Source organism: Desmodus rotundus, chromosome 3 (genome assembly GCF_022682495.2).
Source record: "Desmodus rotundus isolate HL8 chromosome 3, HLdesRot8A.1, whole genome shotgun sequence".
Taxonomy (NCBI): Eukaryota; Metazoa; Chordata; class Mammalia; order Chiroptera; family Phyllostomidae; genus Desmodus; species Desmodus rotundus.
This window is the reverse complement of record NC_071389.1, coordinates 112,701,116-112,716,160: the sequence shown is the minus strand read 5'-3', so window position 1 is coordinate 112,716,160 and position 15,045 is coordinate 112,701,116. Positions and strand designations below refer to the sequence as shown.

Sequence of the window (15,045 nt, the reverse complement as noted above, 5' to 3'; positions counted from 1 at the left end):
GCCGACAATGCATGCATATATAGTGTTTTATATATATATATATAAAGGTATTTTTCTCTGTAAAACAGGTTAGGGCACACTTGTAAAGTGTAATAACCTTGGTAAGTGTTGATCAAGAGAAAACCACAGGCCCCAAATGGAGTCACTTGTGCTAAAGCCACGACACTGAACTTCAACTTACTACCTGACCTAAGTGCAGTTTCAACCTTATCCAGGAATGTAATTTCAGTCGGGAATTTCCTGGCCTATGTGGATGAGATAGTCTGCCACCATATGTGTCCTGTCCATCCCCAAAGGAGGCTGAGGCAATCTGCCTGATAAGATCCCTGCCTTCCCCTGAAGGGAGATAACCTTGCCTGAAACAATTCTTTCTTTTCTTCCACTAATAACTTTCTTGTCCCACCCAGAGTCTGCCTATAAAAACCTTCCATTTTGTCCAACTCCTCAGAGATAGGATGTTACCCAATTCATGAATCATTTAATAAAAGCAATTAGATCTTCAAATTTACTTGATTGAATTTTTGTTCTTTAACAGCCTTTGAAAAGACATATATTACTTTACCCACCATTATAATATCAGTATTTTTCTTTACAAGTGCTATGAGGGCTTCCCAAGCAGTTAAGGGGCTGGGTGGGACCTAGGCCAATGCTGTGACTGGGAAATGAGTACAATGAGCAGGGAAGAAGCTTTCTTAGCAGCTCCCATGCTCAGCACGTCAGGGTAAGTCAGTGGCTCTGCTGAGCAGGTGCTACAGTGAGGCACAGGGGCCAGGTTCTAGGGGATTGGGAGCCGCACAACCTGGAGGTGGTCATCTATGAAACAAAAAGAATACAAGTAACAAATATAAAAAATAAATATAAAAGTGAATATTTATTTATAATGAAAAAAACCACCCCCTAAAAAACTTTAACAAGTTGATGATTACCACAAAAATCACAAAACCTACAAAAATTGCACATTGTTTTTTTTCATTAATTGCCCCACACACCTCTGTAGTACTTTTTCTAAATTTGATATGATTTATAATCTTGAAAAATATGCAAAATGCATCTGAAATGAAGGCATTCATAGGAACAATTCAAATACACTTAAACATCGCTGCCACGTGGTATTGAGCCACATAACTGTGTAACCAGATGCCTCTGATTCTACAACATTGACTCCCTGATGAGTATGTGTAGGAGTTCTGTCTCTGGAACACTTGCTTCTTCAGACATTTCTCTGCGTCGGTGGCAATTTTGCGTGCCATTTTGCTGGAACCAGCAGATTTTGTCAGGACAAGATGCATCACACAGATTAAGAAGCACTCTGACACATGGAATGAATAAACTGTGACGTCACACACAGTGCTCGTGTGGTATTATCACCAATTTGGACCCACAAACACAAGAATTTTGATCAAATTCCATTTTGTGTAATTCCCATGGGAAGAGAAGACAACGTATGGCATGTTCAAAATTACCCACATTCAATATCGACTGCTTTCCTAACAGAAGAGAACTGTTTTGGCCAGACCTTGATTTGGCCAGACAACCAAATGCTCTGTGGGCAATTTCATTTGTTGGATTTCTGGAAGACTCTTTCAGACTAGCTTCTGGCCCAGGGTATTTCAAACCTTACTTTTCCTCCCCTCCTATGTACTTCCAGCAGGGAGCACTGTAGGACGTTCATAGGGTAATGAACTGCTGCACCTGAGTGTCCTAATGCAGGGCAGGTCAGCATGTGGGTGATAAGAGTGTTTCTACACCAGGATGACTGGAGATAACTTGACTATACAAGGAAGTAACCGAGCTACATAAGTATATCCCACTAAGCCCTAATTAAATGCTTCCCCAACTCATCTTTCTCTTAGCTGGATCCCCAAAATGTGCACAGCCACTACACATCACCCAACTGAGATGAAATCAGACAGAGAAGAGCTGGAATGAAAAGGGACAGAGGTCTTAACCAGTTGTGGTCAATCTTCTTTTGCATATATTAGGAACATGTTGCTGAAAGGGAAGGACCCTGAAGCATCATTGGCTTCCTGGCAAATGTGCCCCTAGACCAGAAGAACCAGCAGCAGGTGCAATGTAGGGTTTGGGGGGTCCCTAGGATGTTGACATGGCCAAAGTCAGCAGGCCTGGAGACGTCAGCCAGTTACACTCTCAACTCTGTCGCCAATCCTTCCTGTGCCTCAAGAGCCCCTGAAAACAGGGCTGGATGACAGAAACCCGCCAGGGTCACCCGGAGGTTTAAGGAGAGGATCTGTTGTAGCTCTTGGTAAATTTGAGCTCTGGGCAAACATCATCTGGTATCCTAGGCTAGTGTCACAGTGTCCTCCTCCCTTTGGGTCCACAAGGACTGCCTCTTTAAAGTGGGAGAGTACACTCTGACCCTGCACTGGGCAAGCCCTGTCTTCTGAAATCAGAGTAATCCTGCTGAGGTCCCTCCTGCCATCCCCTCCTCCCTGCTGTCAGCTAGGGGATTAGAGGAGAGGCCAGTGGATTAACGGGCTCATTTTGTCACAGCCTCCCCTGCCACAGTCAACCCCTCTCCTGGAAGCCTGCTAGGCAGGTAAGGCATCTCCTCTGTTATCTGCAGGACAGAGTGAAAGCCCCTTCTCCCACCAGGAATTGCAGCCAAGACTGGACTACAAGCCAGGAACCCCAGGTTTGCTAGGACCCAAAAAGCAAAAGGCTTGGGCAGCATCCCAAGGGTCTGAGTAACAGGCAGACAGAGCCCATGGTCTTAGGCTGCTGTCCACCTCTCTCCACCCACCCTGACCCCAGCAGGAGCAGCATGCCTGGAACTCCCAGGTTGTCCCCAGACCCCAGCTGCCCCTACAGCAGGATGCCCTGGGACCTGGGGCCCTCCCTGTGGAAGACTGCAGTCATCCTGAGTCTGCTTCTGTCCAGCACTGCCCTGTCCCCCACGTCAGGGCAGACCAAGATTCCTCTGGAAACGTAAGCATCCAATTCATCCCCCACCCCATAAAACCCTTTCACCCTTTCCTCCTTTCCTTCCTCTTGGCAGACCTCAATCCTCTGCCCTACCCACCTCTGATCTACCTCCGGGCTCTCCCCTGGGCACTTGGATGGCCCACTCTCCTTTTTTGCTCTGAAGACCTGTTCTTTGCCCTCCTCTCTTCCAATGGGGAGTCCCACCTGCTCCTCCCCAAACACCTGATGGTTTTAAGCAGACCTGATCATCGGCACTCACTGTCCTCACCGGATGGCAAGCAGTATCTCAAGCACAGGCATGGCGATGCTCCTTCCCAGAATTGCTGCCATGAGGTGACTGAGAGTGGGAGCAGTGTTAGCTCAAAAGGATCCTCCCCAAGGATTTGTTAGGAAATTCATTTTAACATTCTGAAAGGGTACAGTAGTTTAAATCAACAAAATGGCTCATGTGACCAGGGACTAGGTCAAACTGGACTTCAGTGGTCTCGGTCACCCCTTTCTATGCCTTCCTGCCTCCTTCAGGCCCTGAATCTACATTCATTCATGGAGGCCAGGTATCAGTCATTTACACTTTGGTATAAATTTAAATTACTGTGCGACACCTCTGGGAGTATCTGTTTTTAGTCCTTGGCTCTGGTGGTTCTATTAAAGAAATTTCCAATAAAGGTGGGAAGCAAAGTGCTCTAGCCCAAATAAAGGAGGTTACCTGCTCAGTTCATATCTAAGTCCAGCCACTCAAGTGCAGTGTGAGAGTCAGGCTTTCAGAGCCAGTTGCCAACCTCACGTGTCAACAAAGCGGGGACAGGGCGCCAGAGCAACACATAATGTTTTTGTTGAGCTTTGTTGATCGGTGGATTTGAGCAGCACTGTTTCCACCTGGTTGTGCTTTACAAAGACACCCTTAGTCCACACAGCCATTCAGTGAGGGGGGTAACAGTGCCCCTATTCTGCAACTAGGGAGTTGAGGCAACTGCCCACGTTCATGTAATGGAAGTGCTGTAATTTGAACTCAAGTCAGCCTGGCCTTTGTGCCACTGTTATACCCAGAGCAGCCTGTAAAACTATCCATTGTTGAGGGAGATGCTGAGAATAATTTTTATCCCTAGAATATATACCAACTAATAGTAGAAGCAAACTCTAGGAATAGTCTGAGTGCCAAGTCAAGATGGCTGGAATCCAAGTCTTAATTGAGGAGAACTTTGGTGGACTATCAACACAGAAACCTTGAGAGAGAGTCACTGAGATTAAGGGCCCCGGACACACCCATGTCTGCACCTGCCCACTCCCTTGGAGCCGGGCCTCCACACAGGACCTTGCTCCACCTCCTCCTTCCCACTGGATCCTTCTCAGTCTGTCCCATCCTAAAGACCCCGCATTTCTCTCCTGTGAAGCTAGTCCATTGTGCCACTCAGCCCTCAGCCTCCAACACCTGCCCTGGCTTCTACTGCCCTCCCAAATCTGTTCCCACCCCAGTCTTAAAGACCCTCATTGCCCAATCCAGTAGGCAATTCTGGACTTAACTCCCTGGACCCTTGTTTCAGACACTAGCCTCTCCCTTCCCCTTGAGTCTCAATGCCTCCACTTCCAGAACACTGCTCTCCTGGGTCTCCTTGGGCATCTATTACCTCTCTTTCTCAAGTGTCCCCTTCCCTCTGTCTGCCCCTGAGATTGTTGGTGTTCTCCAGGGCTTGTTGTCCACTCAGACCTTCTCATGCTACACAATCAGTCCTTGAGAGAGCCCATCTACTCAGAATTTCCACCGCCATCTCCGTACTAATGACTTTTAGCCCTGCCTCTACCTATTAGACTCATGTATCCATTGTCTATGGACAGCTCTTCCTGAACATCATGAAAAGCTTTAAATTCAAGTTTGTGTCTTTCAAGATACAGAGCCATTGGTGCTTTCTAGAGTTGGACAACACACAACCTGCCCAACCTCACTCTACAACATAGCCCTGCAACAGAAACCTCACCTTCTGCATATCCCAAGCTACACTCATCACCTTCCACCCTCCCCAACTTGCTTCCATGATCTTCCTGATATTCTTAGTTTTATTTAATAACACTACCATCAGCTCAACCACCCAAACTGGAAACCTAGAAGTCATGTTTGTCTCCCTAAAGCCCTTCCAAATCTATTCGTCACGCTAAACACAGGTGTCCCTTCAAACACCTATTACCCTATCTGTATATGAAAGGATGGCCCTCTAATGGAAGATTTTACAAAGGTGAGGACTGAGATGTAGCTCCAGGACTATGCACAAGGCTGAGCATTAGGACATTAACAGATACTGGTTGAATGACTGAATAAATGCTGATCTCGAAATGATCATGTGGGCAAACCCCCTTTGCTCCATCTGGAGAGGCTCAGACACAGCCTGTGCCTACCCCCACAACCCCACCGGCCTGTCCAGATGGTGAGATCTTGATGTCCTTCTGGGGACAGACAAGAGGTCAGGGTTTCTCCCTAGGCTGCCTCTCGTGCCCTCACTGCCTGGCCTGGCCTCCCCTCAGCAGAAGCAGAAGCAGCTCAGAGCCTTTTCCTCTGCCCCTGTGCTTCATGCTCTCTCTGAGGTTTCAATAGATGATGCAGCAGCCTACAGTGACCTTGAGCAGGGAACACTAGAGAGGGAAGGACTCACTGAGAAGCTTCCGCTGTGCCCAGACAGGTCCTGTGTCTGTCCTCAGGGTCCCCTCTGCCCTGCCCTGGGCCTGTCCACAGACCCTTCCCCTCCTCTGTTCTCCATTCTCCAACCATAGACCACAGCCTTCAGGTGCATGCGGTCAGGATTTGGTCTAGCTCATCAGCTCCTGCCCCTCACCCCTCAGCGGGAGACCCAGCCAGGGGTATTTAGCACACTCATTGCAGTTGCTGAAACCCTGGTGGGTCCCTGGAGTCTCCTGCTCTGGCCAAGAGGTGCAGTAGTTCTTTGTGTGTGTTTTTCTGGGTGTATGTCAGTATGTATCCTTTTGTATGTGTACATGAGTGTATGCACATTAGTGTGCAAGCATCTATGTATCATGTTTGTCTCTGTGTTTGTGCATGTGTGCATCAGAGGATGTCTATAAATGTAAACACTTGTTTTGTATGTGCATGTATATCTATGTGTGTGTCTCCGTGTGTGTGTGTGTGTGTGTGTGCATGTGCATATACACATATACCTTCATGGCCCCGCAGGGTGAAGTTGTGGGCAGACACCTTTGGTGGGGACCTGTATGACACCGTGACCAAATATTCAGGCTCCGTCTTGCTGCAGAAGGTCAGTAACCCCCTCCCAGGGAGCTTGAAGGGTCAGAGGGCAGTCAGCCAGGGAGCCCTTCCAGGGTAAGGAGCAGAGACCTCAAACCCCTGAATGTCTGTGCTGTGAGGGGACTTAGAGATCACTAATCCATTCCCCTCGTTTTCAGACGGGAAACTGAGACCCACGGAGGGGAACAATTTGCCCAAATCACAGAGCAAGTCGGTAGGGCAGTCAAGGGCATGGTGTCAGTTCAGACCCCTGGAAGCGGAGGTTAAGATGGAATGGACAGACAGGAGATTTATTAGGGGAGGAGCTGTGAAGTACAGAGGGGTGAGGGAGCAGGAGTCAGCAGACTGGGATGCAGACCTGACACCTGTGAAAGGGGACAGGGAGAAGGAGAAGGGGTAAGAGGGGCTTCAGCCAGCCATGGGAAAGTCCTGCAGGAGCTCCTCGGGCAAGACAAGCAGGCAAGCTGGTCTGTGACCTCTGCAGAGGGAGCTTCCATATGTCCAGTTCTCAGGCCCTCCAGCTGGTCTGGGCCAGTGCTTGGCTCCTGGGTAAGACACAGGGCCCAGTGGAAAAGACGATGCACCAACCCCTACCCTTATTGGTTAATTGCCTTAGTGCAGATTGACACCTAGCCGTCCTCTTACTATATAATAAACAACCTGATCTTCCTCTGATATTTATAACTCCCAGACCAGTTTTAAGAATTGCTTGCCATTCTCAATCATTACCATTTGCTAAGAGCTTTACATTCAGGATTTAACTCTCCTCACAATTTCATTTTCTAAATGATGCCAAAAGCAATTCTCAGGCTTTTATGCCTGCACAGAACCACCATGCAGCCCCTGCCTGCATCCCCTTCCCCACAGCCCACAAAGCAAACCAGGAGGAGCCAGGCTGAGCCCCCTGTCCTGCACCTCCACAGCCCACTGTAACAAAGACAGTGCAGACCAACTTGCCACTCACACCACACTCCTACTCTGCAAAGCAGTGTTTCATTCAGTGTTCTCATTTGTGCCCTCTAACCCCAGGTGAGAAAGAGCAAAATTATGTGACCGTTTTGGGTAAAAATGATCTTTAAGTCTATGCATTCTAGAACATTCTCTAAAGCCATGCCAATGTTACATCTTGCAGATGAAGAAACTGACTAAGAAACTTGCCTACGGTCACATGGCCAATAGGCTGGCGAACTGGGTTATTAGACATTGGTGATACGCACACTCAGCCTGGAGAGTGAATTCGAACCCAGCTCTGTGAACTCTCCCAGGTTCCCTGGCAGTTTGTCAGGTGGTGCCAATACCTGTCAATGCTGAGCTTGGTTTGGACATAATGTGCATCAGGGGATGTGGGGAAAAGATGAACTGATGCTCGGGGAGGTATCACAGTCCATGTGAGCATCCCCAGGGAAGTCTCAGAGACCTGTCTGTGTGACCTTGGTCAAGTTTGTTGACCTGAGCTCCAGTCTACTCTCCTCAGGATATTAACTGAATGTGTCCAAGGTCCCTGGAACAGAGAGGACATTTGATAAGAGGCAGCTATGGTTACTAGTGGGGGAGATTCTGTGAGGAGGTGAGGGTCTGTCCTTGCCTCTGGTCAAGTAAACAAGGCCCCATGGTGTGAGTGCGCTAGAGAGGATGGAGGCCATGTGTAATTAGGTACCACACATCCTGGTGCCAGATTACAGGTGCTGTCTCTCCCACATACCCTCTAACAGAAATACAAGGATGTGGAGCCCAGTCTGAGGATCCAGGAGGTGGATGGCTTGGAGCTGGTGAGGAAGTTCTCAGAGGACATGGAGACCATGCTACGCAGGAAAGTGGAGGCTGTAAAGGTGCTCCAGGTCCTATGATCTGTGGGGGGACCCACCCTAGCCCCTGTCACATCAAAAGAACCCTCACTGACATCATGACCCTGCATCCTCTCACCCACCTCATCCTTTTCTTACCTCATGAGCATCAGCCTTGAATCCCCATGAGCCAAAATGTCCTTGTAAAGGAGGAAATAATAGGAAGCAAGGAGAGAGGAGAGGGCTGCGATTGGAGCTCTGCCTTAAAGAACAGAGTCCTATGCAATAGGATCAATGTGCAGTGTCAGGAGGGGCCTTCCACCATAACATTGTATTCAGTGATGGGCAGAGCAGGTCGAAATGAGGGCTGAAGAGTCACCTGCTGAATGAATGGGCGAGTGGATGGGTGGGTGGGTGGTGGATGGATAGATGGTGGATGGGTGGGAGTATAGAGGGATGGAGAACATACAAAGTAAAGCTCCCCCCCACCGCTCCCCCTTTTTTCTTCCCCTACTCATCTCCCCACCCTTTCCCCTCCTGCCATAAGGACCCACCCTTCATGGCACCCAAGTGCTCTGAGGGCTACCCAGACAGCATAGGTGCTTATATATAGTGATGGGTGACCTGCTCAGGTGACCCATCGTGACATATCCACCAAGCCTTGCTTGGCCTAGTTGAAACAATATGTCACTTCCCTGGCATGAAGTGCCTACTGGGATGTGATGGGGTCCTGGATGATTGGAAAGACATAGTTCCTGCTCCACCCAGCCAGAAATCTGGCCATCTAAGATGAATGTTGTCCCCCTAAAGGTTTCATTTGGGGAGCCAGGGGAAAGCAGTAAACTGTTAGAGGGGAGGCTGAGGCCAGTACTGAGGGCGGGAAGTGTGGGGAATGGAAGCTGAAGCCTGGCCAGCCTGCTTGCCTGAATCCCACCTCCCCCATCAAAAGCATTGTCTGGGAAGAAAAGCTGGGGCCACCCTTCCCACATAACTGAAACCAGAAAAGACCAGCATTCATGCTGCCTGTCACATACCAAACCCAATAAGCAGAGACAGGGAATGAATCTTTATGGGCACTTTATTCAGATGGCCGGCAATCTGAGAAGGAGTGGGGTTCGTACCGTAATGGACCGTGTTACATTTTCTTCCAAGCCAGCCTTTTTATAACAGAGAACAAAGTACGGTAAGGGGTTTTGAAATTCAGGGAAAATTAGATTTAAAAAAAACCCTACAGTATTTTCACCCTGGGCAGTTAGCTATTCCCAGGGGCAGATGGTCGTCTGGATCTCCCTGGAACACAAGCACCCAGATGCCTCCACTTGTTCCCCAGGACATAATCTTTAGTGGTGCCCCAGGAGGTCGGCTGTGTCTCTCTGGAGTGGTGGGCCTTTTCTGCAGTTGCTGAAACAATAACTTTAACATATGCCTCACCTACTAGGCTTATTAATTATTTACCTTAAACTAAAATTTTCAAACTCTTGAGTCCCCTATCACAACTACTTGCAGCGTCTTTTCTCCAAGGTTAGGGGCAAGGGATCTTAGCATGAGGAACCACTGAGAGGATACCAGGGGACTTGGAGAGCCTATTCTGGGCCATAGCAGGGGGACACTGACCTCCCACACAAATAGCACAGCAATACCGCCTTCCTCTTTCAATTTGCAATGCTGTGGAAACCACCTTCCTGGGTGGAGCACAGACAAGAACGCACACTGCAGGGGCTGGTCCTTGAGGTGCCAGACCACAGCAGTCCTGGCCCACCCCCAGAGGCCTGGCTCTTGGCTTCCGGGGGCTCCAGTTGTACTGTGCCTTTCCCACAGCTTCAGCCTAGGGAACCCAATCAAAGCAGCACTTTCTCTGCAGACCTTCTCCAAGCACCAGTCCCTGCTCCCTGCTGGGGGGTTGCCTGGGAAGCCGGTGCCATGGACCCTTCTATGGGAATGCCCATGGGGAAATTTACTGCAAAGCAGCACTAAAATAACCTTGGCCCTGTGGAATTTCCTTTTTTTTTTAAAGTATATTTTATTGATTATGCTGTTACAGTTGTCCCATTTTTTTCTCCCCTTTATCCCTCTCCTCTCTGCTGCCCCCTTCCCACCAGCATTCCCCTCCACCTTAGTTCATGTCCATGGATCATACATATGAGTTCTTTGGCTTCTCCGTTTTCTATACTATTCTTAACCTCCCCCTGTCTATTTTCTACCTACCATTTATGCTTCTTATTCCCTCTACCTTTGCTCCCATTCTCCCCCCTTTCTCTCCCTGCTGATAACCCTCCATGTGATCTCTATTTCTGCGAATCTGTTTCTTTTCCACATATTTGCTGAGTTTGTTTTTGTTTTTGTTTTTTTTAGGTTGGGCTGTTGATAGTTTTGAGTTTGTTGTCATTTTACTGTTCGTATTTTTTATCTCCTTCTTTTTCTTATATAAGTCCCTTTAACAAACATTTCATATGATAAGGGCTTGGTGATGATGAACTCCTTGAACTTGACCTTATCTGGGAAGCACTTGATCTGCCCTTCTATTCTAAATGATAGCTTTGCTGGAGAAAGTAATCTAGCTTGTAGGTCATTGACTTTCCTGACTTGGAATACTTCTTTCCATCCCCTTCTTGCCTGCAAGGTTTCTTTGGAGAAATCAGCTGAGAGTCTAATGGGAACTCCTTTGTAAGTAACTGTCTCCTTTTCTCTTGCTGCTTTTAAGAGTCTCTCTGTATCTTTAATCTTGGGTAATGTAATTATGATATGTGCTTCCTTGGGTCCAAATTTTTTGAGCTTCCTGGGCTTCCTAGAAATCTATTTCCTTTGCCAGATTGGGGAAGTCCTCCTCCATTATTTTCTCAAATACATTTTCAATTTCTTGCTCTTCCTCTTCTCCTTCTGGCACCCCTGTGATTCGGATGTTGGAACATTTAAAGTTGTCCTGAGGTTCCTAAGCCTCTCCTCATTTTTTTGAATTCCTGTTTCTTCATTCTGTTCTGGTTGACTGTTTATTTCTTCCTTGTGCTCCAAATCATTGATTTGAGTCCCGGTTTGGCCCTGTGGAATTTCTTCGTCACATCCTAGGACCTGGGGGCTGGGAGAAGGGAAGTTAAGGACTCTTCCACCCAATTTACAGATTCAGAAAGGCTTAGTCGCTTGTCCCTGACTTAGCCAGAATATGACCTCAGATCTTCTCCTCTTTTTCCCCATATTTATTGAGGTATAATTGAAAATAAAAACTGTATATATTTATATTCAGCAGCTGAAAGGTGGAAACAACCCAACTGCCCATCAATTAATGAATGGATAAACAAAATATGAGATATCCACAAAATGGAATATTATTCAGCCATGAAAAGGGATGCAGTTCTGACACATGTAAAAACACAGATGAACCTTGAAAACATTATGCTCAGCGAAAGATTCTAGATACAAAAGGTCACATACTGTATGATTCCATTTATGTGAAATATCTGGAATAGGAAAATCCATTGACAGAAAGCAGATCGGTGTTGCCAGGAGCCAGGGAGAGAGGAATGTGAGTGACTGTTTAGTGGGTGCAGGGTTTTTCTTTGGGGGTGATGAAAAGTTCAGGAACTAGATAGTGATAGTTGTATGATATTGTGAATGGTCCTAATGCCACTGGATTGCACACTTAAACATGACCAGAATGTGTTTACATACACACACACACACACACACACTTAAATAGACTATTTTCAGAGCAGTTTTCAGTTCATAGCAAAATTGTGAAGAAAATACAGAGAGTTCCTATATAGCTCTTGCTCCCACAAACACACAACCTCCCCAACTATCAACAGCCCCTGCCAGAGTGGTACATTGGTGCAACAGATGAACTACATTGACACATCTTTATCACCCAAAATCCATAGTTTACATTAAGGTTCACTCTTGGTGTTGTACATTCTGTGGGTTTTGACACACGTATAATGACATGTATCAACCATCAGAGATCACACAGAATAGTTCCACTGCCCTAAAAATCCTCTGTTTTCCACCTAGTCATCCCTCCACCCCCACTAATGCCTGGCAGGCAGGGATGTCTTACTCTCTCCATGTTTTGCTTTTTCCACAATGTCATGTGGTTGGAATCAGGCAGCAGGTAGCCTTTTCAGACTGGCTTCATTCACTGGGAAATATGTATTTACCTTTTGGCTAGTGTGAATAGTGCTACTGTGAACATTTATGCACAAGCTGTTGTTTGAATCTCTATTTTCAGTTCTCTCAGGTATATCTTTAGGAGTGGAATTGAGGACCCACTGGCTTCCTTTGGCTCATTGATTCTCTCCTTTGTGTTCCTGTCCCTCAGAATCTGGTAGAGGCTGCTGAGGAGGCTGACCTGAACCATGAATTCAACGAATCTTTGGTGGTGAGTGCTATTGCTTCTAGAGCTCCCAGCGATGGACAGTGTCACCTGAGTATAGGATATGGAGGGAGGGGGGCAGCACTATCTTTTAATGTGCCCAGGATTTGTATGAACCTACAATAATTTGATTCTGAAATGCCCCAGAGTCTTTTGACAAGGGATTTATGGGCCAGGAGACAGCAACCAAACCCTGGGGCTGGGCATGTAGAGTGGCAATCCACCTTTCTACAGGCATTTATCACCCAATGCAACATGCTAGCCTCTGCATAGATAAAGTCAAAAAGCTCATAGACCAAATAACTCTAATATGTGCCCATACAGGTGGTCAGGTGTTCCCACAATGCAGAAAGGAAGAGGAGGAGCTCAGAAAGTCTCTCAGACAGGGTGGCCTCTGGGATGGTCCAGGCTGAGGGGAAGTTGAGCAGCTGAGGGCATGAAGTAGGGGTTTCTAAGCTGGGTGAAAAGAAATAATAAATACACAAGGTTGAGGAAATTGCCAGCAGTCAGTACTGTATGTCCAGGGGATGGTGAAGCAGAAAGTGACTGTGGTAAATGTAGAGCTCTGGACTTTATTCATCCTGAAAGGCACATATTGAAGACTTTGAGCTGGGGACGGGCAGACCTGGATTCGTAGCAGCACTGTTGTGACATGGGCAGGACATGGGGGTGGAGACTGAGGTGCTCTTCAAATCTGAACCACGTCGTGGTATGAAGAAAGTGGGGAAGAGAGTCTGATTATGGCTCCGAGGTGGTAATCCAAGCAGATCCAACACTGTGTAAGAGCAGAAAGCAGATTGCTGGCTCCTCAGGGGACATGGGGACCCAGTCCCCATGCTGTTAAAGAGAGCCCTCACTTCTCAGGGCACCACCATCTGAGTTCCTCCACCTCTTTCTGCACTGAAGGAGCTGGTGGTGCTGACAAGGCTGCCTCTGTCTTTGTCTCTCCTGGAATCTGTCTCATGTCCCTGTCTCCATCTCTGGTTGTATCCGCACACGATAAAGTTGAGAACTGAGCCATAACCCAGACAATTTACATCAAAACACAATCAAATCAACCATCTGCTCCAATTATCTGGACATGTATTTGCCCCAAATCCTGTGAGTCATTGCCCGAATACCCCACAGGCAGAGCTTGTGTGGACACTGCCAGTCCGTCCAATGTCTCTCCCATCTGAGTCTTCTGACCGCATCGTTTCTCTTTCTCTGGCTCACTTGGCGGGACCCTGTCTGCGCTGTCTCTGTCCGGCTGTTCCCCTCTGCCATAGTTTGACTATTACAACTCGGTCCTGATCAATGAGAGGGACGTGAATGGCAAGTATGTGGAGCTGGGGGCTGAGTTTGTCCTCAAGTCCAACGCGCACTTCAGCAATCTGATGGTGAACACATCCCTCAGTAGTGTGCAGCTGCCCACCAACGTGTACAACAAAGGTAGTCCCTGTGCCATGGCCTGGCGTGGTTATTGAGTGATGCTGGTGGGGGTTAATGATTTGCCCCCATTTTCCCAACAAGCCCATAGGTGTAAACTGATTCTCCAACCTCCCTGACTGAGGATGGGGAATCCTTCCACAGGAGCCTGGGCTGGGAGATGGCTCTGTGCTCCTGGCTGGGAGGGTGTGAGTGTGGCTCTCCGCGTGAGATGGAGAGGGAAGTTGGAACTACAGCACTGCAGGCTGTGTGTGCATGCTTGTGTGCACGTGCATGTGTGTCTGTGCACATGTGCTGGTGGGTGTGGTCAGTGGGTGAAGAACTGGTCACTGTCTTTCCTGATTTAGTGTCCCCTGCAATTCCTTCTACAATCTCACCCTTTAGACCCAGATATTTTAAATGGAGTCTACATGTCTGAAGCCTTGAACCCTGTTTTTGTGGAGAACTTCCAGAGAGACCCAACACTGACCTGGCAATATTTTGGCAGCTCAACTGGATTCTTTAGGATCTATCCAGGTAAGGACATGGCAGGCATCTCCAAGATCCTCTGGGCTTTTTCTCTGGGAATAAGGCAATAGGGGTATTAAAGATGAGCCCTGGCACTCATACCCCTGGTAAATGGAGTTGACCCTGCTATCCAAAGGTACCTCCAACCCACAGTTTGACACTCTTCACAACATGATATGCACATTTTCAACAAAGAGCTGTTGAATGAGTGAATGAATGAATGAGTGAAACACCATGGTAATCAGCCAATAAATGCCCACATTGAACCCTTGTCTTATGAAAAGCGTTGTGGAAGATGCAAAGGAGGATAAAAACAATTCTTCATCTTAAGAAGTTTACATCTTAATTGGCAAAATAGGGCATATTCAACTTAACATGTTTAGTAGCAATGAAGAGATGTCATGGGTCATGATATGATTTGTGACCAACCTAACAAACAGGATGGGGAAAGCTCCCTTGTCTACTAATAAAAATATAGAACAAAAAAATCTACCACAAAATTTGTGAAAGTTCTCCTTTTTTTTTTAACTTCCCATTTAAATAATTCACCTCCATATTTTACTCCAACCCATTTTTATGTTTTAGCACACTGTCCAAAGTCTTGACATCGCCCTGTTTTCCTGAAACAGAAAATCAGAAAGGTCCTAAAGGACCCTTCTGTGTGCTCAGACTGGAAAAGCCAGTTTCTCTCTAGGAGCGCAGAGGGATCCTGGAGCTCATGAGTCCTCCGGTTAGTTAGCCTGTTCCTTCCTGTTTCTCTGCCCAAACCC

At 47.4% G+C, this 15,045-nt stretch overlaps 1 protein-coding gene across 2 annotated transcripts in view; it reads left to right on the top strand.

The window, feature by feature from the left end:
- Window positions 1-2,523: 2,523 nt before the first annotated feature.
- Window positions 2,524-15,045, top strand: part of CACNA2D4 (calcium voltage-gated channel auxiliary subunit alpha2delta 4) — a 130,564-nt gene continuing 118,042 nt past the window's right edge. For both annotated transcript variants that reach the window (XM_045195430.3, XM_045195517.2), the window contains exons 1-6: window positions 2,524-2,946; window positions 6,122-6,203; window positions 7,906-8,022; window positions 12,287-12,346; window positions 13,609-13,771; window positions 14,153-14,284. In XM_045195430.3, the coding sequence (XP_045051365.2) occupies window positions 2,726-2,946; window positions 6,122-6,203; window positions 7,906-8,022; window positions 12,287-12,346; window positions 13,609-13,771; window positions 14,153-14,284 (775 nt within the window). In that variant the 5' untranslated portion in view covers window positions 2,524-2,725. The remainder of the gene's footprint in view (window positions 2,947-6,121; window positions 6,204-7,905; window positions 8,023-12,286; window positions 12,347-13,608; window positions 13,772-14,152; window positions 14,285-15,045) is intronic.